Here is a 15,024-nt window from a genome sequence, read left to right on the forward strand (position 1 = left end):
TGTCTATACTAATTACTATATGAACAACGAGGGTTTATAATCAAAATTATGAAATTAAGTCAAAAAATATATATATTTTAGAGAGGTATACAAGTAGTTTTAAACAAATTACAATATTCTTTTCTTGAGCCTTCAAACTTGAACAACAGCTTTGCCAATGTTCTTTCCTTGTAACATGCCAACAAATGCATCAAACATGTTATCAAAACCTTTTGTAATTGTTTCACGATAGCGAAGCTTCCCTTCGTGTATCCATTGAAGATTCTTTTTTGTGGCTTCTGAAAGACGATTATCCCAACGAGTCACTACGAAACCTTCCATCTTTAATTGATTAAACACAAACGACGGTTGAAGAATCGTCGATTTTGGTAGCGATGATGAATCTGCGTTGTACGAAGATATAGATCCACATACAGCTATGCGACCAAAGGGTTTCATTTGGTATATAACAATACTGGAAATGTCTCCTCCCACCTGTTATTATAACATAATCATAATAAATATGTTGTGACAAAATTTTGATATTATTTTATAATGCTAGAGAACTGTACATTATCAAAATAGCAGTCAATTCCTTTTGGCACAGCTTTCCTTAAAGCAACTTCAACATCTCCTTTTTTGTAATTAATAGCATGATCAAAACCAAGTTCTTCTACAAGCCATTTACACTTCTCATCTGAACCAGCAATACCAATGACAGTAAGTCCAAAAACATGTTTTCCTATTTGACCAACAAGGGAACCAACAGCTCCTGCTGCTCCACTTACAACAAGAACCTCGCCTTGTTTCGGCTTACAAATTTCTAGAAGACCAAAATATGCTGTGGCTCTGGCATAGAAAATATGAAACTTTTGAATAAATTGTTTAGAATGGATAAATATATCATATTGGTCAAATTTATAAAAAATTATATAAAATCAGATCAGATTACAAAATACACACTTGATGTAGTAATTATTACCCTGGCATTCCTAAAATTCCTAGATACAGTGATGGTGATAGATCTCCAATATCAGGTACCAGTGTTGGTTTTTGGCTTAAGAATTCATATTCAGATGAACGATGTGGATTTATAATGGTATGTGTTCTCCACCCCAAATAACCAACAATTCTTCTTCCTACTGGGAAATCTGGATTCTTTGATTCAATGATTTTAGCTACTTGTGCACCAATCATTGTTACACCCACTGGATATCTCTGAATATAAACTCGCATGTAAGGATCCACAGAGAGATATTCTGCTTCAACAAGGTACTCTGAAAACATAAATCATATGTTATTCAGCTTTTAGGACATTATATGTATATATATATTTATTCCACAACATTACAATTATTTCAATATTTAATTTTTTAACAATATTATTAAATACTAAATATACACAGAATATATTTTTATTTCTTATTATCTTTTATTTTTTAATGTCAATATTTTTGCATACAATTAGTACTTATTAATAGTATGATAATCATAATGTTAAAGATATTAAATCATCTAATGCAAGATTTATTTTAAATTTGTTATGCAATAATATGACAAGGGATATTGTCTGTAGGCTGATAATGATATCATAACTGTCTCATTTGACCCTACGGAATCGCGATAGTTACGAAATACGTACAAACACGTTAAAAACATTCTCCCCGTAAGAATAAAGTATATTGAATAATGATGTCATTTAGAAGCTAAAACATCCATTATTGTATGACACTCTTCTCTATAACATTTATAGATTACTAAGTTATTCAATATACAGTGTAGACGTTGGAAACATGTACAATGCATGTATTTCTTATATAAGTTGTGTAATTTCATCCCGTCAATTCAACGTTATTTTCTAAAACGTTTTTTCAAGTTTCACTATATAAAAAATTCTTATATAAAAAATGTTTATCTGTACCATTTTTAAAATTCATAGATAAATTTTTATTGTGTTCTTCTTTTTATTTTTGAATAATGTTTTATAATATTTTCCTTTTTCTATTATATCAACGAAATGTACATATATTAAAAATCATATCAATAATAAACGAATATTTCTAAATATAATCTTCAATTTTCTCTGTAAATTCAAAGTAATGAGTATATTTTGTATGTTTTTATTGAGTGATGTTTTATATCTTCCATTTTGATCATCAGAAAAATGTGTATTAAAAAATATTTTAGGATAATGGATATGTCTACAATATTTTATAAATGCCGCGTAAGCATTAATCGTGACCTCCGTTCAGTCCAGTCACGAGTCGAGGGTTAAATAAATACATAATTACATCTTATATCATTTGACATTGAAGTTGTTGCACAATGTTACAGGAAAAAAAATGTAATCATAAACAATGAATATAATGAATTTATGAGTATAATGAGTAAGAATATCGATATAACTAGTTTTTTATTTTAAAAAATACATAGTTATCAGTGTCAAATGTTGATTAATGACAAATCGTGTGACATCTACTTTCATTTGTCTAATCGATACATATACAACACTATTATTAAAATCTTTACCTCCATTATGAAGAGAAGGTAATTCTTCTTCGATCAATTGCAAATCTGATGGCTCTGGATTCTTTTGAAAATGTTTTGCTACAATGAATCTTCTTGCTTTTACCATTTTTCATAAATATTCACAGGCGGTAGAATAATGACTTCGCAATAGTTTTAACTTGATAATTTGCACAATATTGTTTGGAATTATAGTCGTTAAAATAACCACTAGCACATAAACTACCTAACTCAATGAAATAAATGGTATATAGTCGACAGATCACTTTATGCGAACTGACTAACAGACTATTCTCATCGCAATGATTACTTTCTTCTGGAAATCCCCTCTATTTCTACCTGATAAGTAATTATACAACTTGGTGAAATAACAGGATTTTTTAATTCATTTGATATTTCTGCAACAATACGTTTGACTTATTAAAGATACTAAATCGAACTTTATTAATTTACCTAATTAATAAAGGTTTATACTAAGTTTAAAAATATCCAAATTATATCAGAAATTAATGTAAGATGTAACTGTACACAATTAATATTTTATTTTCATAACTTACATATGTATATATCTGTAAAGCATCAAATTTTAATTTAATACTTTGTATTATCTAACATCTAATACAATATAAATACATTTCATTATTATTATAATACATGTCAAATGCATAGTGCTCTATTGAATATTTCATTATAAATAAAATTTCAATATAAGTTATAATTGGTGTTAGAAACAAAATGAGCATAATATTTGTAAGATTTACATCAAAATTTAGTGTGATAAGTATACACATATACATAGAAGTAATATAGAAAAATAGACATTTAAATGAACATAAATATTATTTTAATTTCAACATATGTCTTTTATTAAGTAAGTATTAATCTCTTTAAATGTCTTTAATTAATTAAGTATTTTATTAAGTAGTATTAATTAAGTAAGTTTGTATGTTTAAAATTTTAATTATTATTGTAATATTTTGAAAATATTTATAGTAAAGCAATACAGGACTTTTTAATGTATTTTTAAGTTTGTCTGTTTGCTAATATTTGATAATTTCTGATATCATATCTAATACATTTCTATCTGATTATTACAGATATTAAAGTTAATACATAATATCTAATACATTTCTATCTGATTATTACAGATATTAAAGTTAATATTGCGATAATAGTAATAATAATTAATAATAATATAACATATTTTCATATTTTATTACCTAATTTATGCTATAAAGGAGTATTTCATATTACATTTATATAATGATTATATTTTATTCTAATATTTTTGTATTTCATTAGCATAATTTTATATAAACTATATTATTTCATAACACATATAATGTTGCTCTTTGTTATGTAATTAATTTATTTGACAGTATACATAGTTTAATATATCTATCTTAATGCTACAGATTATTAGACAATGAAAATTTATACTACTCATTTAAAAAATTGAACTATTTGTTATATTTGTTATTATGTATCACTGTATGAAATTAAAGTTTGTAAAATATAATTATTATTGTAAATAATTATATATTGTATATATAATTATATATATATAATTATATATTGTACAAATTTTAAGGTATCAAAATTGTACTTAAATAAATATAAAATACTTTTTAAATAAACTTTACTTAATAATACAGAATATTATAGTTTTATGTGATATGAAAATTAATTGTATGAAAAATAATTTATGAAAATTTATTGTTTCAGTTATGGAATATAAAATACTTACACTTTTCTACTACTTTACATAATTTTTATTGTGCCTTGATGTAATCCCTACTATCTCAATTTTTTATAAAGATATCAATAAAATTATGAGAATTATTAAAATTTTCTACAAAATACAATTTACATTTTTAAATAAATATAATTGTACAATTTTAATATACATTTTCAAAATTACGTTAAATTTTTTATATATAAATCTTACTAAAAGAGGCGAAAGCAATAATTTTTTTTATTTAAGGAACATAAATTCGTACGATGAAAAAAGAGTTTTTGAACTTATATATTGCATAATTATGCCAATGTTATCTTCTTAAATGTTTTTATATTTAAATCATTATTTTATCTTAAATAATACTAAGTGCTAAGGAATAAGTACTATGAAACAAGTACTTATATTAATGAAATTTTTATGAAAATTTCATAATTAAAATATTTTATCTTACACATAATATCAAGTTATATCTTATATCTGTTCCACACATCATGCATGGAAGTTAACTAATGAACTAATACAATGATGATATATTATTATTCAGTAGTAGGATTAGATGCATTATTTTTAACATGTTGTATATTATTTAGAAACACTATTATGTCCTATTTTTTACATTATCTTATTTTTTACTGTTCATGTTATAAAAGTATAATGTTTGTTTAAAAAATAAAAGCCTAGATTTTGTTTGTATTGTTCCTGTAACATATATTTAATTGTTAAAGCTATAAAAGTTTTAATTAGAATAAATAAACTACATTTCTTTCCCTAATAAATATACAACATGTCAAATGTGATTATAGAAAGTTTCAATTAAAATTTGAGAAATCTGTTTTGAGTTTGATGGATGGTGTAGAAATTTTTATCTGTGGCTTTACAAGATCTACTGGTCTAGTATGTCTTTGTGCTTGTTGGTGAGTGGATCTCACTGCATTTTCTAATTTAGTTTTTAGTTCTGTAGATTGAGACATTAACATCTTAAATTCCTAAAATAAAACATTGAATACTTAGATACTAGTAATTTATGTTTATTTTGTATTTTGTATTTAAAGACGAATTTATTTAAACATGAACTAAGTACCTGGGGATATTTTGGTCCTATCTTATTAAGCCATTGAAAACTTTGTTGATGAAGACTTAATTGATATTTGGAAGCATGTTGTAGTTGATCTCCCTCTAATAAATAATTAATTAGGATTGGCACAAGTAAAGTCAACATCTGTATACCTAGTTAATTATAAAAATATGTTAAGATTATAACAAATTTAAAATAATTTAAAATTAGTCAAATAAACTGCATTTTATCATATAAAATACAGAGTAAATATATTACTCTCTTTTTACAAACCTTGTAAAAGGTCTCCTGAATAGCATGTAACATACTTTTTGTCATAACACTATTCTAATATTGATATACTGTTGTAAATGTTATGTAATAAATAAAATACAAATAATACAGATTAATACGTACGATGTGAAAGATCGGCAAGTCCTATAAGAGCTTCAACTGTGCTAATACATTCCAAAGTGAAAGATAATTCTAAATCAGTTGTAATCTGTTTACTCTTGTCACTATATAGATATTCTACTAATCTTGGAGCTAATGCATGAATATAAGGAGTGCTTATTGCACGATCTGGATGTAAAAATATCGTTCTCAACGTTTGAACGCATTTTAATTTGACCTATAAAATTTCAAACGGTAAATATCTCAAATTATAAACAATGTATAACATAATATTGAAACATTATTACCATTATGTTTTCTGACTGGAAAGCGTGTCTAAAATGATTTATACACGGAAATTGTAAATTTGGTGCACTCACAACTTCAGACGATGCATGAAGAACAAATACCGCAATACCTAACATCATCGCCACTTCGTCCATTTTCGTTTCATCATTTCCTATAAATATATTTTAAAAAATTTATTAGCTAAATATGTTTTAGTATCAAAACAAATTTTATGTGATTTTAACTTCAAATACCGGTTTTAGCCAGATCGATGATTTTGGCAAGAGCACTTTGTAAAAGACTTGTCCATTGTTCCTGACTTCTATGATCTTTTGCATATTTATTTGTGGTAAGACTTTTTATACAATGTAAAGCTGCATGAACTGGTGTATCTGATGTTGTTTTATTGCATTCACTGTCCGTACGCACTGCAGTTTCTCTGATCACTCCAGTTGATAAATACAGGAGTGTTGGTAAAATTGCTACAGCTCCTAATATTAAAAGAGTATGTGTTAAAAATAAATATCTACTTTGTTTAAAAGCATATATTTACCTTGAGGAGAACAAAGAGTAGGAAGAGACTCCATTATATTAAGAGCAGCAGCTATGAGTTTCCCACTTTCTTCAGATGGCATATATCCCCTTTGGGATAAGATCGCTGTTGTTCCATCAGGATTAGGATTTAGTGCTGGGATTTGTCGGACTAAAAGACACAAACACACTTCTAGAATAGCAAATACTAATGACTTTCCAGGATTAAGTTCACCACTTTCTTCTCCTTCCCCTAGTAAATCTACATGTTGAGTTTCATTGCTTTCTTCATGTGCTGGTGCTATTTCTGTTATAAAATAATATATATATTTGTATATTTAATTTCCCTGAATATGTAAGACAATATTTTTTTACCTTCTAATTTAGATTTCTTTCTCTCTGTCAAATCTTCCTGTGCTGCTTTCATTATTTGTTTCAAAACTTCCATTACTATCATTTGTATTACGAAACTTTCTCTTGTTAAAAGCATCCTGCAACAAAATATACAGTAAGATATAATATGTATATTTATATTTATATAAATAAGGGACTTGCCTGTGAAGAACATTACATAATTCAATCGGTAATGAACGGTCTGTACTTAAAACTTTACGAGCCCAAGTAGAATCTAATAAAGTGTACAATGCATTTAAACATGTTTCTGTATTTTGAGTTGACTCCGAAGCACGAGGGCTGCATAATGCTTCCATACATATACCTAAAATAATTAATAAATATAACTATCTAAAAAATAAGATATAATGTTTAATTTAATATTATCGAAGAATTTTTACCAAATAATAAATGGAAACGTTCAACATTCGTAGTATTATTAGTAGAGACATCACTGTTATTATTATTGTTATTATTATTATTATTATTAGTTGCGTTTGATGCTTCCACTTCATTTTTACTCTCTTCTAATCCAAATCCTTTTGCATTAAGCCAAAGTGTTGCAGCATGTAAAATTGGTGCCCATGATTCAGCATAATGAGGTCGAGCAGATTCCATTGTATCTGTTGTGTAAAAAGCTCCACCATCATGAGGTAGTTGGCTGGAAAATTCTAATAAAATATTGACTTATCGTTATAAGTACTATGCATAAATAATTTAAAATATTATATACAGCACGGAAACTATTTATACCTGGAGGTAAGGAAAGTAATGCGTGATCTCTCAAGGCAGCTAGCCAATATTGACTTAAACTTAATAACTCTGGTTGCACTAAGCTTAATAAACTTTCAGTTTGAAATTCAAATTTCCCAAAATCTTCACAATTGTCATCATCAATTTGATTCGAATTTTGATTGAATGTGTCTTTATTGTTTAATGCAGAACCATCTTTTACCATAGCAACTACATACACCTGATGAAGAAAGTAATAAGTATAAAGAGAGAAAGGATAGTATTACAATTTGTTTCTTACCTCTGCCCAAGCTTTCAAAATCGCTAATCTTTCAAGTGTTAACAAACTTTCGTTATAAAGTTGTGGTCGTGTATGTCCTTCCCTTAATTTTTCTAGAGAAGATACTAGTAGCTGATGTACTCTACGAAGATCATTGAGATCCCTAGCAACTCCGCTTCCAATCCAAGCACTACATGCCTCGCATGCTGCAGCTGTAACATGAGATGCTGTTTCTGCTGAAAATGCAGGTCTCAACGCAGCTCCAACCTGTGATAATTATTAAATAATAATGTGATATATTTATGAAATATACCTCAAAATTCTATATTTATAATTAATTACTTGTGCTTGGAACTGTTCAAGTAACAAATGTCCAGGAAATTCTGGTTCAGGAACTTTGGCAAATTTATCTATGATTTCTTGTAACGTTTTCAATCCTTCAAGCCGAAGAGGATCACAATCACTTGTCGCGGCCATAAATGCCATCCGTACTAAATCGGAAAGATGTAATACTAGAAAGTCGCCTGTAATTAGGAAATATTAGCAAAGTTATAAGTTGGTAGTTATATTTAAAATATTACAATTTGAAGAATTAATACTTTTTCCCTTAGATGTTTGCATCTCTTTCGCTAAGATAAGATCAAAGTGCGCTTGTTTATTATTTACACAAGCAGCGACAATTTTTCTAACACACTGTGCTGCAAATACTCTAGTTGGCCACCTTGGTGTGATAGTTGGCCGTTGTTTTGTAGATTCGTCTGCATGAAATTCAGCTTGATCATCATCTCCTTCTGTATCTGCATTATCAGTATCCGTAGTACTATCTTCGACGTCAATAGTATTTCCTTCTTCATTATTACATGTTTCTATACGTCATAAGCATGAATATCTTATTAATCTTATTCAATTTAGCAATGGTTATTTTTGTTGACATATTACAGTATATTATAATACCTGAAGCTATTGTAAGAACATCTTTACATAAGGACAACCATTGAGATAGATGATCTGCTGCTAAAATTTGCAGCATACTCGTTAGCGTGTCATGAATGTCTTTAATTAATTTGCTATCAGTTTCCGTGTCTAACATACTAAACAAGACCCCCGGTAGACCAGTTTCTGTTATAACAAGACCTTCTACTATATTAGTATCTCGACTTTCGTTAGCTAATGTCATTGCATGTTCGCATACTTCTTTCGCTTCGCGTTGAGCCAATTGTCGAAGGCAAGAGATTGCAGCTTTACGTAGAAGCAAATGATTGCTTGATAAAGTTCGCTATAAATAAAATAAATTTCAATATAAAGAAATATTTTTATATCATTTATGACAACTGAACTATAACATGGACAAATGAAATATAAATGTAGTGTAAACCTTACACATAGTGTAGGAACCAGAGAAGATAAGTTAACATGTCTTGGTGCAAATAAATGTAGTTGCTGAAGACATCCTGTAGCTTCTGCCTGTACAAGAGGGTCTTGATGATCTTGCATAATTGCACAAGCACATAAAAACGATGAACGTGCCATACAAATCGTTGATGTATTGCCTAAAGATACAAACAATCAATATACATTATGTGTATTTAAACTTTTGTAATTGAAGTATAGTAAAAGCTATGGACCTTGTAATTCTGGCCCTATTGTTGTGATAAGAGCTGATAATACTTTTCCTATACACTGATGTACATCAATATAAGAATGAGGAACGTTAAGAAGAAGAGTCAATGCTAAAGATAATGTAGGTTCAACATAGCCCCGAAACATTGGTCCACCAGAATCAGCTATAAGTGCAAGAGCATGCAATGCCCATACCTGAATAAAAGGATAAAATTACATTTTTTTAACTAGTGCCTAACTGAAACTAACTATACATAAAAGACTATGTAAGAGCAGCCTAAAGAGTACCTAACTAAAACTAGCTATACATATATCAATATAGACTTACTTGTACTACTGGAGATGAATTATCTTGAGCAAGTGCGAGTAAAATACTGACACTTGTATTCAGATGTTGACTAGATCCCATCCCACCCACGTATTTATGAAGACACCCTAACGCTAAAGAATGACCAGTTCTACTAGCAACATCGCGAGCAGATTTTAAGCGGTCAAAACTTGTTTGTGCTAATTCCGCCGTAAATTTGGGATCAGAAATAACTTGAGCCATTCTTCCAACAGCTTCTCCAGCTGCCCATCTTAGTATCGAATTACTACTTACCAAAGCACTCTACAATATAAACAATATCAATTAAGTTCTCTATAACGAATAAAATGAAAATATACTGTAATGTTATTATAAGACAATGTTTACAATAATGAGATTAGTCGCAGATTTCTTAACATCTTCTTGACCAAAGCCAGTTTTTGCTTCATTCAGTCCCTTTAATCCGCTTAGCACAGCCGTAAAAACGTTCATCTGTATTGCTTCTTGTCTACCAGATTTTGTATGTTTTATACATTCACTGAAATGATCTAACATTTGCAATCTATGCTTATTTGCTACACGTGGGAAGATCTGACCAAACAGGGATACAGAGAGATCAATGACTGCAACTCCCAAAGGCAAAGGTCCAGGAATTATATCGTCCTAAAACATTAACAATGGAATTAAAATCATTACAAAAATCTATATTTTTAATAAAATCTAAAAAACATTACTTGTGGTACAGGTCTATAAAGACAACATGGATTGTGTTCCAAAGCTCCAGACCCTGCAGCGCTATTTGGTTGCAGCTGAAACAAATACAATATATATGTAGATTGAGTAAATTCCATTTTTATATTTTATTGTTTTTAATATCAATAGCATGAACAATACAAAGTAAAAAATAAAAACAAGTATAACACATTTATCTTAATAGAACCTATGAACATGAAATTAATTATAATTAACAGTTTTTAAAACAAAGTATAAATTGGGACTACCAATCTTAATATTTATCATTGTTTTATAATTTAATTTACAATATTCATAAGAAATAAAAAAAAGTGTAAAAGGAAAATTGTGCAGATGAACAGCAGATAATGAAAGGCTTCATAGAACATTACTCACATGTTCCAAATCTGCCCTTCTGTTTGGTTCCATCTGGATATGAGTGGAAATATGAATGTTAATTTCAATTAATATTATATATGTTAAATTTCCTTATAGTTTGACCACTTAGTTGTTACATTAAATTTCTACATTAATAAAAGTTAATAATGGTATATGAAAGATATGTTAACAGCATCTACACATAGAGCACATGAAAAATGTATGTAGAACACTGTTATAAAGTAGTATTTTAAAACACATACTTGATCTTCAATTGTACGATGATCAGTTTCTTGTAACCATGTACCAAGGATTACAGAATCATTGGCATGACAAACTGCACGCAATAATGAAGTTGTAGTATTTCCAGGATTTTCAGTTAATGTAAACTCTGATACCAACATCCTTAAGAGATGTGTATAAGAACCTGTTTAATATTTGCAATTATTCGCTTCTTTAAGTAGTACCTCCACATAATTCTTATAATTACAAATATTTATCATTACCTTCAAAAGTTTGAGGTGGTAATAATAATAGTGTCTCATATAAACGCAAACGAACCATAGCAGCTGGAGCCTTTAATTGTTGACCATAATTTTTCAATACAGGTGATAAACTGAAATGTTATTTTGGATATAACGTTAAACTAAGAATATTTTAGAAGCAACGACTAGAAATATTTTAGAAATATACATAAATATAACATACTTCGTTAACATTGCCAATGCAGATTCAATTGGTGTTAGAAGCCGTCTCGTAATATCATCGTTTAAAAGTTCGGGGCAATGTAACAAGAAACTATGCATCGCAGATAATGCACCAGCTCGACCTTCTAAAGTCACTTGCCATGTAAAAGCGTCACCTCTAGCCTTTTCACTTTCGAGTTCTTTATTTGAACGAGGAAAAGAATTTCTCCATAATAACAACATTCTAGGTAATAACCCTTTTACCACCGCCGTTCCTAAACCCATGGTTTTTTATTAGATATAATATTTTAAGGATGCGAATACATTTACTATTTAATTGTTCTACAACACATTGATTTAAGTTTACTATACCAAGAGTCATTATAGCTCCAATTAGAAGCCATCCAGCATGTGTTCTGTTTAACGATAAACGACTGTTTTGACTTGCGCTTCTCAAAAGTTCTTCTGCAGTATTAAATATAATCTAAAATAAAATTATTTTTGTTTTACAAAATTCTATGCCATCATAAAATCACATGAAGGGACATAAATGTTATTTAAAAATAATTACTTTTCCTTTTGTATGTGGAACTCCAAGTGGCGATAAACGAACGCTACCGAGAACTGCAGCCAATGCACTACTATATCCAGCTATTGCTTCTGGTGAACTACGCATATTTTCTATTCCATCTACACAACGATCAATTAGAGGTGTTATCTGACTTGGTACTGCTACACAAATGCAACGTAAACACCACGAAGCTGCAAGTCTAGCTGCTTGACATGGATGAATCAAAACAGCCATAATGGTATCAATTAAATCTGGAAAAACATTCAAATTAATATAAATATCAAAAAAATTAGTAAGTATATATCGTATATATGTAGGATACATACTCAAAGATTGATCAGACAATAAATTACAAGCTGTTGTACCCAATCCTAAGATCAAATTTCCCATTTCTTGCAGTGCACAAACTAATAAATGTTGACTGAATAATGTTTCTTGGTTACAGTCCTTTGCGTTTTCTGGACTAAAATCTAAAAATTTAGGATAAAAAGATAAAAAATATATACGTATATTCTATTAAATTACTATAACAATAAAAACTAAAAAAAATTATTCTTACCAATAGAATTCATCTGTTTCAAAATAATGTAGGCTATTTCTTTACATGCAGCAGCTTGAGCCCCTTCTCCTAATAATTTCCCTACAGTACCGTGTAATATAAAGTTAACACATTTTCTAGAATAGACAGCATCAACATGTGAGCTTGCTGCTTTTGGATTCGTTACAAGATCAAGTACATGTGCAACTAATGTACCAACATTGCGTTCAAGCCATGATCCTCCTAACATTTGAACAAATACAACATATGCCTGTAAAATATCAATGAATAATTAATTACATTGTTTTATAAAATGAATATAAGATGTTATCTTTTGTATTTTTTCTTACATGCGTGACTCCAACTCGAACTTCTCTGTTAACACTAGAATTTCCTTTTATTATTTCTCCAGTACCCTTCAAAAAACCTACTCCACCTCTTAAAAATCCGGACATTAAAATATTCAAGACTTCGTCAAGTGAAATTTGTTTACAATTTTTATTTTGTGTAACTAAAATAATAATAATAACTAATAGTTCTCGCATAATGCATAATGAATAATTGAACGCGCAGATTAAAAATACCTGAAGGACTTTTTCCTTTTGGAGCTGGAAGCTGAGTCATTGCCACCAATGTACCAAGTAATTTTGCAACAGCACATCGTACTTCATAGTTTGAACCTTCAAATGCTCGGAAACAAAGTGTAGCAACACTTTCTATTTCAGTAGTATATAAAAATGATGCATGATTTAACATTTCTAATAAACACTGAAAATATTGCATCAAATATATTTTAAGCAGTATATTTACAAAATATCAAATAAAGCATAATAAAATACCTTTGCAGCAGCACATCTTACAGCCATTACCCTATCTGTAAGATAATGTCTAGAAACTTTATATATTTCTTTATGAACATTTGTAATTGCAGATCCCATGCCAGCACAAACCTAATAATTCAAATATATGTAAGATTTTCAAAATAATTTTAATCTCTGTATGATATCGAATATTACCTTTTCTAGAGTATGCATAATCTCTATTCGAGTTTGTGACTCTGCAGAACGCAAAGACTTTATTAATATTTGTACAGTTTCTTCATATGACCTGCCCATCATTCTTCCTAATTTTTCATACATGCATCCCACACAACATATAGCAGCTCTATAAACATTAACAAATTTTAGAACTTACAGAATGTGTACAATTTATTACTAACTAAATATACAAGAATTTTACTTACAATTTTGTTGGGAGGAAGCTTGGAGAATCATCTTTATTTCTAAGAATATCATTACACTTATTAACAGTATCAAAAAGCAAAAATGTATCACCAACACTAAATAAAGTTGCAAGACATCTTGCAATAAGTCTTCGTGTAGGAGGCCCAGGAGCTCCTTGCATGTGTTTGGTTAATTGTTCTACTAGCTTTTGCTGACATCCCTTAATATCACTCTGAAAGTTATATATTATTATAAAAGTTCACAACAACAAATGTATTATATATACATATTGCCTGACAAAAATACGTTGTAACAAGGAAATATACCATTTAAATTAATAATACCTTTTGTGCAGCTATTAAAACTTTATCCAAGAAACGTAACCATTCAAATATAAAAACTGGCCTCTTAGCTTCTGGGATTTGATTAAGAGCATCCTCATTGAGAGTCAAACTATGACTCAACTCCATCATCATTTCAATAAATTAGGTTCTAATGTTACCCACTTTCTTCCTGCAATTAATCATATATTATTATAATTTTAATGTTATTATTTGTAATTAGAGAACTAAATATGCATTTTAAAAAATCATAACAATCTGATATCTCTCTTTCATAAAATATACATATGTATTTTTATCACGTATTAGAAACAAACAGATTATTTATCAGTACATAAATATTAATACTAAAATTTGATAAAAATATATAATTAAATACCAGAAATACTGCCGATATCACCAGTATACAGGAAATAACATAATTTTCTATTTCTTTTTATATAATATATTTGTAATCACTCCATTTCATCAACGTAAAACTGTTGGTATTCGTATTTATTTACGTTTCACATTAAAAAATAAAACGATGCAAAATAAATCACTTTATAAACACCATGTCAGTCAGTATTTAACACCTTTCAACAATTTATATAAATGGGTACAGCAAGATACAATTTTTCCACGTAATTGACAAATCTTAACTTGATTTAGGTTAGGGTAGATCGTAATCATCTGAAAGAGAAACATTGACAAAGAATTATTAAGACTGCTTAC

At 28.7% G+C, this 15,024-nt stretch overlaps 2 protein-coding genes across 5 annotated transcripts; both read right to left on the bottom strand.

Annotated features, from left to right (window-relative positions):
• Positions 1–54: 54 nt before the first annotated feature.
• LOC117157777 (prostaglandin reductase 1) lies at positions 55–2,809 on the bottom strand. The gene is made up of 4 exons (XM_033336029.2): positions 2,509–2,809; positions 962–1,256; positions 552–828; positions 55–474 (listed from the first exon to the last, which is right to left on the bottom strand). Exons 1-4 carry the CDS (start codon positions 2,612–2,614, stop codon positions 133–135), a joined length of 1,020 nt encoding a protein of 339 aa, XP_033191920.1. The 5' UTR covers positions 2,615–2,809; the 3' UTR covers positions 55–132.
• A 1,045-nt stretch (positions 2,810–3,854) lies between these two features.
• On the bottom strand, positions 3,855–14,999 carry LOC117157784 (HEAT repeat-containing protein 5B). Of its 4 annotated transcripts, XM_033336037.2 has the most exons (35): positions 14,690–14,999; positions 14,314–14,482; positions 13,990–14,201; positions 13,763–13,910; positions 13,586–13,696; positions 13,331–13,514; positions 13,097–13,257; positions 12,768–13,017; positions 12,535–12,678; positions 12,209–12,459; positions 12,010–12,121; positions 11,660–11,912; positions 11,458–11,567; positions 11,215–11,378; positions 10,970–11,002; positions 10,576–10,650; positions 10,229–10,504; positions 9,863–10,144; positions 9,540–9,729; positions 9,295–9,464; positions 8,869–9,190; positions 8,514–8,780; positions 8,257–8,438; positions 7,936–8,181; positions 7,656–7,875; positions 7,304–7,573; positions 7,065–7,227; positions 6,885–7,000; positions 6,532–6,816; positions 6,233–6,469; positions 5,999–6,150; positions 5,715–5,928; positions 5,592–5,606; positions 5,325–5,470; positions 3,855–5,229 (listed from the first exon to the last, which is right to left on the bottom strand). In XM_033336037.2, exons 2-35 carry the CDS (start codon positions 14,443–14,445, stop codon positions 5,053–5,055), a joined length of 6,270 nt encoding a protein of 2,089 aa, XP_033191928.2. In that variant the 5' UTR covers positions 14,446–14,482; positions 14,690–14,999; the 3' UTR covers positions 3,855–5,052. The 4 variants fall into 4 exon arrangements, with proteins under 4 accessions (XP_033191928.2, XP_033191931.2, XP_076478431.1 ...); XM_033336040.2 differs by lacking the exon at positions 10,970–11,002; XM_076622316.1 differs by lacking the exon at positions 5,592–5,606 and having other exon boundaries at positions 5,325–5,419.
• Positions 15,000–15,024: the final 25 nt, after the last annotated feature.

The sequence above is a fragment of the Bombus vancouverensis genome, chromosome 10 (genome assembly GCF_051014615.1).
Source record: "Bombus vancouverensis nearcticus chromosome 10, iyBomVanc1_principal, whole genome shotgun sequence".
NCBI classification, from domain to species: domain Eukaryota; kingdom Metazoa; phylum Arthropoda; class Insecta; order Hymenoptera; family Apidae; genus Bombus; species Bombus vancouverensis.

Excerpts from the sequence above, each read along its gene's own strand:
- LOC117157777 (XM_033336029.2), bottom strand. The coding sequence starts at position 2,614 with ATGGTAAAAGCAAGAAGATTCATTGTAGCAAAACATTTTCAAAAGAAT. Across the intron at positions 1,257-2,508 it reads ACCTTCTCTTCATAATGGAG|AGTACCTTGTTGAAGCAGAA; the intron begins GTAAAGATTTTA and ends TTATGTTTTCAG. Across the intron at positions 829-961 it reads GGAATTTTAGGAATGCCAGG|AGCCACAGCATATTTTGGTC; the intron begins GTAATAATTACT and ends TTTCTATGCCAG.
- LOC117157784 (XM_033336037.2), bottom strand. The coding sequence starts at position 14,445 with ATGATGATGGAGTTGAGTCATAGTTTGACTCTCAATGAGGATGCTCTT. Across the intron at positions 11,379-11,457 it reads ACCACCTCAAACTTTTGAAG|GTTCTTATACACATCTCTTA; the intron begins GTAATGATAAAT and ends AATATTAAACAG. Across the intron at positions 5,929-5,998 it reads TCCAGTCAGAAAACATAATG|GTCAAATTAAAATGCGTTCA; the intron begins GTAATAATGTTT and ends GAAATTTTATAG.